The sequence below is a fragment of the Acipenser ruthenus genome, chromosome 7 (assembly GCF_902713425.1).
Source record: "Acipenser ruthenus chromosome 7, fAciRut3.2 maternal haplotype, whole genome shotgun sequence".
NCBI classification, from domain to species: domain Eukaryota; kingdom Metazoa; phylum Chordata; class Actinopteri; order Acipenseriformes; family Acipenseridae; genus Acipenser; species Acipenser ruthenus.
In genome coordinates, this window is record NC_081195.1 from 53693159 (window position 1) to 53708865 (window position 15707).

At 34.3% G+C, this 15707-nt stretch overlaps 1 protein-coding gene across 1 annotated transcript in view; it reads right to left on the bottom strand.

Moving 5' to 3' along the window:
- Positions 1-10901, bottom strand: part of LOC117415851 (CUGBP Elav-like family member 2) — a 151444-nt gene extending 140543 nt beyond the window's left edge. The window contains 1 exon segment of the mRNA XM_059027286.1: positions 10742-10901. Coding sequence (XP_058883269.1) covers positions 10742-10794 — 53 coding nt within the window. The 5' untranslated portion in view covers positions 10795-10901.
- Between the last annotated feature and the right edge of the window lie 4806 nt (positions 10902-15707).

Consider the following 15707-nt stretch of genomic DNA (forward strand, 5'->3'; position numbering starts at 1 on the left):
TAAGAGATAAGGACAGAGCATATTTTCTGTAATCAATCCCCAGCAAAGCATAACATGTTAAAAATGTGTGTGTGGTCACACAGAGCATTAAATATGTTGCACTTGGTTTCCATATTTCTTTTCCGCAGTGTTTCTTTGGCATGGCTTTCACAATGCTGTTGGTTATCAAAGTATCGCTTCCTCAGCTGGTGGACTGAGATTTTAATAATTTGAAATACCATGTAAGTAGTTTCATGGTAAGCAGTTTTCAGATTTGGTCTCAAGAGTGTATCACATTGTATGTTCAAAGGGATTGTACTCAAGGTAGGAAGTTTGTTTATGTTGGGATTTTTTTTTTTTTTTTACAGCATCGTTTACAGTGTTATATTTTACTGAAATAAATAATACAAGTAATCTTGAATTAAATTGTATGAAAGCTTCTACTAGTTTTGTTTATTTTTTATACTTAAAACATTTCCATGACGCCACCCTTTCATTTTTTAATGGATTAATTCTACAAACCTTCTAACTAAAAGTGGCTGTGTGGCTTTGAAGAGAAGGGGAGTGTGGGGGTGGTAAATTGTTGATTAACAAATCCACAGTTTGTGCTACAAATCTACAGAAAAATGTTGATTCGTCAACGAAACCACAGTCAGTATAATTAAACAGAAATGTGAATCCCATTTTATTACGCAACAATCATTTCAACAATTACAGTATTACATATTTCAAACGTAACACTTAGAAAAGGGCTTGCGGCTTCAGTTTAGCATTTCATATTGTTTGCTAAAAGTAATACATTAACATAATGTAAAAAAAAGTTTTTATAATTACAAATTCATTTCCACATAAACACCCCCTTCTAATTTTTATTTCACATATCTTCTGCACAGGTTCAGGAACAACAACAATTTCATCATCTCTTAGTAAATCTCCATCAATTACACAGACGTTAGATTTAAACATAGTTTTTTTATTTCTTTCATTCAACTGGTGTTCAAACAAGCTTACAGCCCACATACATTTTCAAGTAGTTCTCGAAAACCAATTGCTGGCAATGATATTTAGGTCTACTTCTGTTTTAAGTTTGTCAAAACGATCAATAACTTTACTCTCTGTTCTCTTTGTTTTTTCCATTTTTATTTTTCTAATGCCACTTTCATGTTCTACATCTGAAACACAGTCCTTGCTACTATCTTCACTTACAACAGCACTTTTGTCTGTGTCAGTGGGATTTCAAACTCTGAGGAGCTCGTGTCAACATTCCCACAGTATGAGGGACAACCATTTTAACAGTTTGAACTAAGTGTAACAAAAGAGCAAAAACCAAATCCAATTACCAAATTAACAATCAATTAAATCTCAATATCGAACGGCACTCGAAACAGTAAATTATTTTTACCGATTCAACACTTATCGTTGCTTATCCTTTACATACTTAGGGTTAGTTTCATCATTATAATGTCCATAGCAAGATGTAGGACGACAGATCCATAGAAACTGAAGGTATTACACAACAATACAGAGTATTTAATGTAAGAAAATAATTCCATCCATTTCTCACTTCTTTTAGGTCTTAAATGTGTAGTTTTGAAAGAATAGCACATGTTATAGCACACATGCATTTTCATTTAAAAACATATCTGGTACTACTTTGGGTTAAAGAAAGCTCTCAGTTTCTATGCCTTATTCACAGGTTATCTGCTGACACTTGTACTTCCTGGGTTATTTCTCCTCAGAAATGTCTTATGGCTCAAAGCATATTACTAGCTGAAAGCATGTCAGTCAATAGGGGAAGCACCTGACTGGTTATTGACAGAAAAGAAGACAGTAAAGGGGTGGGGACAATTTTACTCTCCAGGTGTAATGACACAGGAAGTGCAAGACAGTCTAAAATCATGGCTTGAGAACAAAGATTTATTTAACCTAGTGCAGTACCATGTGTTCCATAAAACTTGTTTCCTTCAAAAATGTGCATTTGAGATGTTTAGAATGAATGATTGTGTATGGCGCAGACATTTTATGGAACTATTTTTTTAGCTACAATTACTTTAAGGGAAGGCTGTAGGTTTTGATTGAGAGGAGTGAGTGTGGAGTCTTTCAACAAACCTTGAACAAAGCTATACAGCAATCACCAGGGTGTCTGGATAGCCATAAAGAAACATCTTCTACAAAAGAAAATCAATCTTGAAGAGAAAGATATGGCAAATGTAGCTACATCAAAACTAACTTTCTTATAGGAGATCCTATATCCCCAAAGTGTCATTTTATATCATCATGACACCAAATAATTTAAGGTGACAACAGGCTTCCTAAAGAGGCCGGAAAAACAATGTGCAGTATATATATATATATATATAGACTGACTCAAAATACGTTTCCATTCAATAAGTCGGGTTAGAAAATGCCAGGCAATTACTGCTATTGAATTCATGCAAGACAGTTCCAGGTGGAATGTTACAAATATGTGGGTTTGTGCTTTTAGATTTTATGTATTGTTAGAATCATGACCTGATTAAAAACAGTTTGTTGAAACTCTGGAATGGGGTTGAACAATAGGTGATATCAAATAGGACAAAATTAATTTTTGAGATTTTTTTTTTAATGAAAATACAAACAGTTTTTTGAATGGTTCTTACCAGCTTGAACGTTTAGAACCAATGACAATTGAGCACACACATTTTCTGTTCCTGCTTGGCATACAGTAAGAAATACACTATGCAAAGAAATGGTTTGGTGGTACCAAACTTTCAATTGCCCTATGGAATGATAAACTGCAAGCCCACAACAACATATTGCACAATACCAAAAAACAAACAGGAAAAAGAGCAATTCATGGATTTTCTTTCTAAGACAAATAGTGAAAAAGCGTTTACAATTCCAAATCCCATACCTTTTCAAGCTTATTGATTTCGAGTCTTCATTCGATTCAAGGCAGAGCCCAGAGTAATGTAAAATACTGCTGGACTTTGGTTTTTAAACTCTGATCACTTTAATTATCAATAATATTCTTTAAGGGTTAACATGCTGTCCTGCATGTGAACTGTGAAATGCATGTCACTCTTCACAGGAATAAGAAAATAAATGTTTTCTTGTTACCATCCTATAAAATACAATAGGATGGTCTAATCTCCAAACAAAGCATTTAAACATCTTTTTTCAGTTTAACAATATGGAGAAAGTCCCATATAGGCCTAGCAGTGATTGGTGTTATAACTCAATGGCAGTAAAGTTGGAGAAAATGTAATCTTGAAGCACTTGTATTGCTTAGCTTACTGAAGCAGCATTAGCAATGTCGAACATTGACCCAGAAAAACAGCATTCAACAACAACCGCAAGTTGTAGCACTTCACCACATGACGATTATATGTACGGCACAAGGGGCTGTCAGAGCTGAGTGGAGCAGAAACCTGGCCCTAAACAATAAAATAAATATTAGAAACGGGTGCCCAAGAGAAATCATGCTGAACTATGGCTTGGTTCATCTAGGCTATGCAAAGCCCCAGGTGCAGATCAGGTAACACTACATCCTTTTTAGGAAGTACAGCCTAACTTCACTATAACTACCCCTTCTTATAACAAACACCCATTTTTAATGATCCCAACAGCAATAACCGATTTTTTTCAATGCAAATTAGCCCTATTAGAAAGATCACACACCGGATCAACCTAGATAACGATCTCAGTACTGACTGACACTGAAATTTCTCCAGTGTCAAGTCTGTTATTCTCTCAGTGAAAACAAAGACCATGATTGACTTATTTAAAGATAATGCTAATTCAAAGATTACCTATTGTAGTACGAATCATGCATGACGAATGCAATCATTGCCTGTCAGTCATCTTCACACAAACTGCAACCAGGCAACGGGTGTGAGGAGCATAGTTTTTCATTTCTTTACTGTTTTCTTTTAAACATACCACAGGGGGGGAATGAGTGTTGGTGTAATTTATATATGGAAACGGGTTTGTTTTGTGTGCTTGTAACCAGAAGGTCCCCGGTTCAAATCCCACCTCAGCCACTGACTCATTGTGTGACCCTGAGCAAGTCACTTAACCTCCTTGTGCTCCGTCTTTCAGGTGAGACGTAATTGTAAGTGACTATGCAGCTGATGCATAGTTCACACAACCTAGTCTCTGTAAGTCGCCTTGGATAAAGGCGTCTGCTAAATAAACAAATAATAATAATAGAATGCAAAATAGGATAATGTCTCTATCCTGAGGCAAATCCAACAAACAGATGCTAAAGAAGAGTTTTGTGAAGCAACTGATGCATTTATATACCTTTTATAGATGCAGTCGCATCATGATGACATTAATAAGACAGCAGTCTTGGTAACCAAGGTAACAAACAAAAAGATTAGGTCAAAAACAGCATCAGGAAACTACACTGTAGGAAACAGCTGTGGTAAAATATGCAGAGAACTGAAGTGTGAACAATACTTGTTCTCCAGCTCAGTAGTACATTTGCAAAATACAATTTTTCAGTGCTCTTTCCTAAATAAAAAGAGTACTTTCCTTTTTTAAGAACAGTTTTTGAAGGCATCAGCGAAGAAATGTGTAGGACTGATTTCTCAATCAGCCACGGTGGCTAAAAGATGTTACATGGCACATAGGGCAGGATTTTCAAAAGGTCATAAATGATAACTCAGAAAACTAGTATGTAGCAGTTGTATTGTATTATATATTTTATTTTCATTTAATATTTTCCTATATCTTTTTTATAGAAAAGCACTATGTGTAATTCTTTGCCCGGGCATTCGCCAGCCTACCTCTTTTTGTTTCTGAAAGGTTGGAAAGTATCTACAACGCAATCACCACCACTCCTCTTCTTCCCATCAGCTTGGCATCTCTGCTGTTTTAAGCACAGATTTATATCGCTATGGCACTGAACACTCTCCAAAAAGTCCCAGATTGCCTCGGTAAATATGCAGTAGTCTGTGCAGCACATTTATAGGCAGGAAATTGTGATACTAAGGTGTCTAACAATTATACCCTAGGGGCAATGAAAAGTCGTTCTGCTGTGCAGGCATGATGCATTAAGAAACCCTGAACCAAGATACTGTTAAAATCAATTAGCTAGAATGCTACTCAGGTAAGAGCCATTATCAGGCCACAGCAATGCTGCACATTGTATAAAGCAGCACTAATATTAGCATTACAGATAACAAGTTGATGACGAGCAGGCACATTTCTACATTGAAACAGACATCCCATGGAAAATATTTCTTATAATACAGAGGATTTATAGGATGAAGATTGAACACTACTTCATTTACATAGCCTCAATAATAAATATGCAGCTCAATCTAAACCATTCTCCTACAGCTCAGCCCACTCAAGAATTTTCTAGGGAAAAATGAAATTTTACAAAGACAAAGCTTTTTTGTCCATAGCTTTTTACAGACAATGTCAGTTGCTATTGAAACAAAGATGAATTCTTTTTCAGATGCTGAATGTATAATTACTATGGTGCACTTCATGTTATTATTTTATTTAAATTGTTAGAAATGTTACCATACTACATTATCATGTAAGGTTTATAAAAATGTTATAAAATGTGAAATAGACATCTCCACACTTATGTTAACTTAGGTCTGGTAGTCCATGATTATCATTAACCAGGACTTGTAAAACCAGCCAGATTCTTCACACACACAGACATACACTGAATAATCAAATCAACGAACACATAAATGTATAAACACATTTTAAAGACACATTTGTGTTGCAACATATGCTGTTTATTAAAACCAGCAAATACCCTTTTGTGCCTTTGCATGCTGTGAATAATTTTTTGTAATAAGTAACTGATCATACAGATGAAGGAAACAGAGTTTTTGTATTTTAGCCTAATTCCATCCAGGACTTTGCTTTAGTCCATTGCTAGCTTGGCAGACTCACATCCTATACAATCATAACAAATGAATTCAACATGCAGTGATCAGGTGTGGCAGGCCTCAACATTATGTATTGCAATCCAATATCAAAGCCCCTCTGGCAGATAATTTATATTATTTTACACTATGCAAGTAACTCTAAAAGTATTTCCAGTGTCAACTTGTAACATATTTATAATAGAAAACATAGATCTGAAGCATATTATTCTCAATAAACAGTAATAAAAAAGTATTTTTGTACTGCAAATACAATTGGTTAGTTCACAAAAACATTTTGAAATGCTTCCCTCATCAAAGTCTAAAACAGCAGTAGCTTTTTAAATACCCAATTTGTGTATTTGCTGCATGTTACCTTTCAGCTATTATTAAGACGGATGAGTAAATGCAGAATGACTTGGGTGGGGCATTTGTTTCCTGCTTTACATCCCCCAGACACTTGCTTACTAAATATATTGGTATCCCCGAAAAGATATGCACCTCTTATCTCATTTTGAAATCTGTCTTCAAATCCAACGACTGGGTGAATCTCATTAATCGAAATTACACCGCACTGCTAAACTGATGCAGAGTTTACTCAAAAAAAAAAAAGGAATTGTCAGTAAATGGCAGCTCTACTAGTCCCCAATTCAGATGTTTAATTTAGGTTTAAACATACTTTCTTTCCCATACATAGTGCTTGACTCTTTATGGATTATCCTCTAACTCTTCAACTCAGTAACCAAAAGGAGCAAGCCATCCCACAAGTGCATTTATCTTAAATGTTGTTCATGGGGTATTTCTTTTACCTATTTTACCGAAATGTGAAAATGATCATCAAAAACAAACAAAGAAAGCAAAAGATTTTCAGGAGCAAGCCCCCGTACAACAAGTGTAGTGATACAACAAATGTAGACCATTTATTACCAATGCAGAATAACAGGCTGTTAGTGCTGAGATGTTTCAGTGGTGACGATTATCTGCTTATTAGTATGTGACTTGTTTTAGAAACAGGTTCATAAACATAAAATTCCTTTCTTTATACAAAAGCATTCGTGTTACCACAAATGTATACAAAGCTCAGCGGAATAATACAAAACATTTCTTGAGCACTCTGAGAGGGCAATGTGTGAGTCATTTTAATCTACTGCATCAAGTATAAAACACAGCAGAACCCTGCAGCAGGGTCTAAAATGACCATCAAAATCACCAGATTAGAATATGAGAGAGTATTTGGTATTCCCTGTTGCAAGTCACAGAAAATACATTGAAATCCTATCCCACTTCACAATACCCCAAATCCAACAACCCTGCCCATACCATGATGAACTGTGCCAAATACATGTGTGGTTCTGGTGATACTTTTGATTCACAAATTTCCCCATTGTCGCATTATAACAAATGGTTTAAATACATAAGCAACACGCTGTACTTTTTAGATATAACATTCATATTTTCACCCCCCCACCCCCAGTGCACATAAAAGTCTAAAATAGATAATGAAGTTATACATTGACTTGTGCAACACACATATGCATTTTTAATTCATTATGCACGTGGTATATTGTATGAGGAAGGACTGACAATTACATTATTAGCGAATAAGAGTGCAAAAGCTGGATGCTGGAATGCATTGATAATGGAGTTAATGGCAACACTACAGATACTGTAGACCTGAGAGGACCACATTCATCCATCCAGCACTGTCACCTTTGAAAACACCTACTTTATAAAGAAAGGAATATGTGCTAAAATCCCCTGATCTGACCACTTTAGCATTGATTGAGATTTGACTAGAAGCAGTCAGCCATTCTAACATGTCTATTGTTAGTCCACCCACCAAAGGCTACAATTAAGCATGTTTGTAATAATACCAAAATAATAAACTGTATTTTAATTCCTTTGCCTCATATTAAGTAGAATAATAGTTAGATGGAGATACTGATACTTTTGTATATACTTAACATCTGCTACAGATTTTAAACATTTTAACACCTTTATAATAATCGGCTGCTAGTTTAATGCTCAGTCTTGCTTAGAATATTGCAGCATTGTTTCTGTAGCCCCCAAAATTGCAAATGGAGCAGGTATGTTAATAGTGCTACCTCGCTATTTCACAACTCAAAAATTCACAAATATGGTTAATTCATGGTTAGGCTATGTCAACAGTAACATGTTGTGTACTTTACTTTCAGCATAAGGGCCCTTAAATGCACATTGTGTTAATGTGTATGTCAGACAGTGAAATAAAAAGGGAGCAATGTATATATAAATAATTATTATTTAACAGTAGATAGTAATGAGTGTGTATTATAGCTACACATACCACACACAGGTAGTGGTGCAAGCTTAATATAAATGTATACTGTGATATCCTCTATTGTTCTTAACAACAAGTGGTTGTACTTGTATATTGTTTCATAATAACATAAACAGGAACCGTTTGCCTATTCTGACTGCAAACTTTTTTTTTTTTTTTTTTTTTTTTATCAGTCCAAACAGGATCAGTAAAATGTGAATGACTTTAAGGTGGTATAGTTTAGACTTCAACTGAAATGTGTACTAGGCAGGTGTACTTATTTCCTTCTGGGCCAGGGCTCATCCTCAGAGATCTTAATGTAGGTTAATATATTAGCAAGCTATTTTATCTGAAAGCTACTTTACACTCCGCTCCTGATTCAGTAAAAAAAAAAAAAAAAAAAACACTAAATCCTAGAATTCTAAAATAAACCAAATCAGACACACTACAGTATATACAAATACATAATACACAGCCTGTTAAACAACAACAACAACAACAACAAAAACATCTTAAAGCTGACCCTTTGTTAAACTCCTCCCCTTGGTGATGGGCAGCTGCTCCCTCTACTAATCTTAGCCTACAGAGCTTTAATAAAGAATAATAAAACAGAGCCATTTAGAAGAACACACATTCCGTTTCTTCCTGTACCCCTTTATTGTCCTGCACCACACATTATATTACAAATCACACAATATACAGTTAGACCACTGCCTAAACTACAGCATTCCTGACAGTTACTGTATTCAAGATGCAGTGCCCCACAATCAAGTTCAGTTTTATGCTAAAATACAATATAATTCCTTGGTGTTTATTGACTACATTATTCCATAGTTTAACCTCATGTGCCCTCTTTAAAACAAACATTGTAGTTTGTTTATGTTGCTGATGTCCTTACTGTTAAACATATAAAATATATGTTTAGCAGTAAGGACATCAGCTTCTTCTCCTGTTGAAACTTTACTGACAACTCTCTACAGGGAATGTGTATAGAGCTGCTTTATACATGGGCTTATAATGTGTACAAACTATTTTTTAAATATATATATATATATATATATATATATATATATATATATATATATATATATATATATATATATATTCAAATATGGGGTATGGGATCTTTATTGGTTGAGTATGGACTTAAATCAACACTGTATAATTAGGAAGTATTTTGTGAAATAGAGACATAATTAAAATGAATTAAAGAAATCTTTGCAATAAAGAAAAAAATACATAATCTACAACATGTAGATTACGTATTTAATCATGTGTTCAATTTTAAGAGGACAGGGACTCGCACAGATGAACACAATGTATATTGTAAGATTCTCTTTGTATTGTATAATATACAATCTCTGTAGAACGGCACTTAAATGTTGTATATGCAATTCAGAGATAAGATAAACATCTAAATGGTAAACATTCAAATACATTTTGAACTATAGTTCTGTAAATTGCTGTATTTGTATATTTAAAACTGATAAATTAAATTGTGTAAATCATTGTTTTACTTATTTGTGTTAAACATACCACTACGTATGTTTACTGAAATATATACTCTCCAGTATGCTATCAAAATTATATTTTGTAAAGACCAATAAAGGTATCATAAGTGTTCATAAAAAAGTGAAGTTAAAGTAAAAATACAGCCCTGACAGGAAGTACCAACCACACACAAGATATGAAATGGTGTTTCGTTATTAATGTGTGGAACTGGTGACACATTTCCTATACAGTGCTCTTTCAGCTAACAACAAAAAAAAAAAAAATAGCGGAAACACACATGCAGTGAAGACACTTAGGTAGGCTCAGAATTACTGCAAGTCACAGGAGGATTTCAAACTTGTTTAACTAGTTTTGGATTCCTATTTTGACTTCAAACTTAGGCTTAATAATAATAATAATACTAATAATACTACTACTAATAATAATAATAATAATAATAATAATAATAATAATAATAATAATACAGTTGTACATATTAAAACTGACAATCACATATTATAAAACAGTAAACCTCAATAAGAAAATTGCCTTTTAAAATGTTCAACCAAAATGATTTCAGAAATATAATATAGTGAGCTGTTTAACTGAATGCAATATCAAGAAAGGGTCATTGTTTTTCAGCAGTGGAGGAACGACAGTTGCGAAACTGCAATTGCTTGTTCCTGCAAAAAAGAGTCATGCTTCTAAAAAAACAGCACAACTTGCCTTCAATAAATTAAACAGAATTAAGTCAAACTGCAGGGCCTGGTGATTTGTGAAGGGTTAATGAAAATGGAGTGCTTCATAGCAGCCACCAGAAGTCAAACACATAACTGTATAACTTAACATTGTACTGTAATACACTGTTTTCATTTGGGTTAACCATAACACCAGCCTTTATAACAGTACACCAAATCAGCAAAAAACCTCTGATATCAGCTCAGTATCTGTCAAGACTGTAGGCTTTAAACATATCCAGCTACAAGAAAAACCTTGCTAAACCCTACCATTAAATGTTCCACATTACAACTTCCATTCTTATTTCTGCTCTACCGACAAAACAAATCTTCAGTAAGCAGACATTAACAAAGCCTACCTTAATACTTCCCAGCCTTTCATTGGATCCAGATCGGAAATTATAGAAACCATTGTTAACTAGCAGCACAGGGGGGTGGAAGCCTGAACAAAAGCAGCGAGTGCTGTACTTCGTCTGCAAATGACAACAGCCCAGTCTAACTCGTCCTACTTCTCTGGCTGATAAGCACTTGTCATAGCTTACTTCCGCCCCCAGAATCAATCCTGCACTATATTGCTTTCTAACCTTGGCTTAATTTCTCTGCCCCTACCTTTTAAAGCCCCTATAATCTGCTCCATCTGATCAAATGTGACCTTTATCTTAGTGTATCTCACTTCATTCCCAGTGCCACTCTCTGTGAAATCTCTCTTTATTAACACCGTCCTCTTTGGCTTTCATGGAATAAACAGAGAAACATCCAGACTTTAGCAGCAGCAGTATTTTACAGATCACAAAAAAAGGCTTCTTGTTTTCAGTTGGGCAGTGTTTTTGTCCTGCAGTTTCACTTCCTTTTTTTCTGAAGATTTAACAGTTTCATGTTGTGTAATCTACCTTGTTCATATATTTATATTTTCTCTTAAAAGTATACTATACTTTCACTGATAGATGCTTCCCTGTCTTCTTTTTCCTTCTGTGTTGCAGATATATCGTGTTGGATCGTTGTCATGGCAAAGCATTTATACTGGACTCTCCTTTCTGTTCAAGTGCTGAAGAGGACAGTATTATACTTAGTAGACTGGTCTAATTTTACAAAAGTTGAGTTTTCAAGTTCTTGTTTTATGTTTTATTTTTATTTTTTTTATGAACAGACCTGTTCTGTCAACAACCTGCAAACTGTGTCATTTAAAACAACCAGAAAGAATAATACCCTTTCTGTTCACCACAACAATATGACTTTATTTGGTACCAGCAACAATGGAAAAACATACATGTGTCTGTATTTGTCTGTGGAAAGACAATGGTTATACTGCATTTTACAGTATACTGTACAGCCATCATAAAGCATATATTAAGTGTGTCACAAAATAATCCCATTTTAGTTTCTGCCAGGCAATCTCTGAGAAGGGGTTATTTTTAAATTGTAGACCTTTTAGTAGAGTTTTTTTTTTTTTTTTTTTAAAGCAACAGTATACTAACACTTAGGCCATTTGAAAGCCCAAATTATAAACAGCACCAAAATGAAGTCTACCTTTTAGTGTAAGTGCCAAATCATGTTTAAGATGATTTTACGACCACTTATATGTAAGAGGACTTGAGCACTTGAAAAACCATGTTGCCGACCTCTTACAGTTGGCCACTTCCTATTAATAACAGGTCTACAGAATGGAGATGGCACTGCTTCCCCTCAGAGGTTTTTTAGTCATAACGTCAGGAAGAATTGGGATATTGGCATGGAGCCAGCACTATTGTGTTCTATTATTCTGTAAGTGGATTCAATTCAATGATGCAGAACAGTCGGGTTATCTCATTATGAACTGACTGCTCTGCTCTAAGACACAAGAAACTGTATAAGGGTTGAAATGTTTGATTTCTTAACTGTAAACAGAGAGACAACGAGAGGAGCTGGTGAGACTCAGAGCTTTGTTTGGCTTTATGTTGAGAGAACAGCCACTCAGTCGTAAAATATTTTCTCTACTGTTTGGGATTCAACAATTCCCTGTCATCAGTTTTTTTGTTAAGGAATTTTAGTTAACTGCATTTCTACTGTTTTTTCCCCCCATAATTTAGGATGTCCAATTATGTACCCTCACCACAGCAGTTCAGTAACCAAGTGTTCAGTAACAGAACCACATTGCAATTTAAAATGTCCGATTACAATTTGTGATCATTATTTTTGGAGAAACAAGTGGCACTGTCATCATGGAAAACCCAGAGGAGACTCTAGAATGACTCTCTAAACATTACTTAAAGGAATATTTTACAAATTCACTGTCAGGGTGGAAGACATTGCCTCTAGTGATCATTTTTATAATAGCCTCATTACACAAAATCCACTTTGTTCGGGCTTGCTCACAGATAGTCTGTGCTATTATTATTATTATTATTATTATTATTATTATTATTATTATTATTTATTTCTTAGCAGACGCCCTTATCCAGGGCGACTTACAATCGTAAGCAAATACATTTCAAGTGTTACAATACAAGTAATACAATAAGAGCAAGAAATACAATAACTGTGCTAGAGACTATTAAACAATATCAATGAATGCGGAAACTGTAATAAATGATGATTATGAACATATTGGAAATGAAACACGAAAAAAAATCAAATTCAGTGGGTATAAAGTGTTCGTTTAAGCCTTTTTTTATTTTTCAAATAGGATCGGTCACAGCATCTGTGATTTTGGTCTCTTTTACCTCTTTTACCTGGTCGTTACACCACTTACAACATTAAAGTAGTTGAAGGTGTTACATCGTTTGAATACATTTCATTTTTGTTAAAGGCTGCAAAGCTTTAATCTTTTTGTTCTTATTAACAATGAATTTGTTTTACATAGTCTTAGATCAGATTTCTCTTCTATCCCCGAGGCTTAGGAGCTTACCTGATTCAGAAACCACTTTGAGATCAGAGAAAGCCATGTCTTACGTTTTTCTAATCATCTTGTAATTATTTGGTAGACTGATAGTGTCTCAAGAACATTAACTTGCAATTTGGCATTGTTCCCAACAGAATGGGTGAATATATGTGTCATTTAAAATCAGTATCACTCACTTTTTTATTATGTAGTCCAAGGTCACTCCTCAACTGAGAAATTGGACGTAATTTATGCCCTGTTTTAAATTAGTGCAGTGTTTTTAAAGTGAAAAACAATGTTAATGTTACAAAAAGATACAACTAAACTTTGAGTGATGGATTCAACTAAACCCTCTTTGTAGTTATATGTAAATACTACATTTAAGTAAAAAAAAAAAATATTTTAATTATTATTAGAACATTTATTATTTAAAGCACAGTGTAAACCATCACATACTATTTTGCTATCATTGATTATACAGTACAATGATGCATGGTTTAGCAATCTGCTGTACAGGTACAGGTAATTGGATGTTTGTTTTTTATGCTATTTAAGATTACTTTTCTTAGGATGTACAGTACAACAGAGCTAACTGAGACAGTACAAGTCAGTGAATATAACTTAACATTTATTTCACTCACAATACTATTTAATTAGGGTTACCATATGGCTCCAGATTAACCGGACGCTTTGAGACAGACCGGGATTTCAAAATTCCCCCTAAATTGAAAGTAATTCACGTATAAATGAGCTCCACCTTTGCTGAGATTAATCCTGCTGTGGTGGAATTGCATGGGCGCAGCAAACAATTCACACTGATCAGCTGCTTCTGATCAGATCTTAATGAACGAATAGCTAATTTATCGATAGAGCAACGAGATGATGATGCGATTGTATCTGCAGAATAATATGGGCGATTGAATTTTAACAAACAGAAAAAAATAGCGACTGGCTGCAATTCATTCTTAGTTTAATACAATTATTTGACGCGCATGCGGGTATTTAAGCACCATTCTTAATTGTAGCTAAGGATGGTTCATTTACACCTTCATTTATTTCAATTTAGGGGCAAGTTTGAAATCCTGTTCTGTCTCACAGCGTCCGGTTAATCTGGAGCCACATGGTAACCCTAATTTAATACAGTAGTCAGGGGTGTGCAATTCGTATCGCCAGACGCCCGGGACAACAAGATTTGTGTGAGGGACAAGTTTTTCTGTTATACTAACGTCGGACAAATAGTTTATTTATTTATTTTTCCTATGTTCGTTCTGTTGCTAGAAAGACACTCCGGGTATATTTTTAGTGAGCCACGCAAGTTTCTGAAAACTGAATTGTGGAAGTTTAGTACCTACACACATTTTTTAAAAGTGTTTACGTCCCACCCCGATCACTTCTGATTAACTAGCTGTGGGAAAAGCTGACCTTCTATTGGTTAAAAAGAAATACAGAAAGGGCTGCCAAGAGAGCCTCTGGCAAGGCACAGACTAATCTTTTAAATGTACGGTATTATTTAAGTTTTTTGCAAATTAGCAAATAAGTGATGCTGCTTTCTTAATGCATGATCCTGACATTTAAATGCAGCAAGTTACAACAACAACAAAAAACACTATAGTCGCTAAGGTGTGGATTAGAAAAAATCGTGTTGTGTTTTTTTATAACATTAATTCTGAGTCAACTTTGTGGTCAAGCGTGTACAGTACCGGTACTTGTTGGGATGTTTAAAACAAACAAAAAAAAAAAAAGTTAAGTTTACTGTTTAGAAGCATTTTAAGACCAACTTTTTTTTTCTTTTCGATTTTAGTGTTGCTAACCTAGTTTGCTATTTACCATATTTACATATTGTATAGATTTAAAACGCTATATTAAAAAAATACAACTTTTTTTTCTAGATTTGAACAGAAGCAATATTAGTTATTTATTGGACAAGCACAATCCATCAAATTGTGAAACTATTATCTGTACAATATGTTATTATTTTTAAATTAAATAGACTGTAAATCTGAGGGCAGTGTGTATGTATTAATTCATTCATGTATTTTTTTTTTTTTGTGAGAGTAGTGCAGAGAAAGAATGTTGTCCACCCAAAAAAAATTTAGCCATCATGGGACAAGATGTTAGATGAAGAAAAACAGCTGTTAAATGTTGTACACTGTTTTTTTTTTTTTTTTTAAAGTATATAACAGAAATAAACTAAAGAAAAAACATATTTTGTCTTTGCAGAATTTGATGGAGCCTATTGTAAATATTGCATGCATTTTGGTAGAAAAACAGTACAAAATGCAGAGAAACTTGACAGATTATATATACACAAGACCTTTAACAATCTGTGGTTCAGCAGTTACAAAACTGAAAGAATGTAAAGAAAAATCACTCCACATAGCAGCAGTAATAGTTGGCAATGATTTTGTATCTGTGATGCAACAAACTAAAACACCTGTACGTCAGGAGTTGGATTCAGCTTAAAAAAA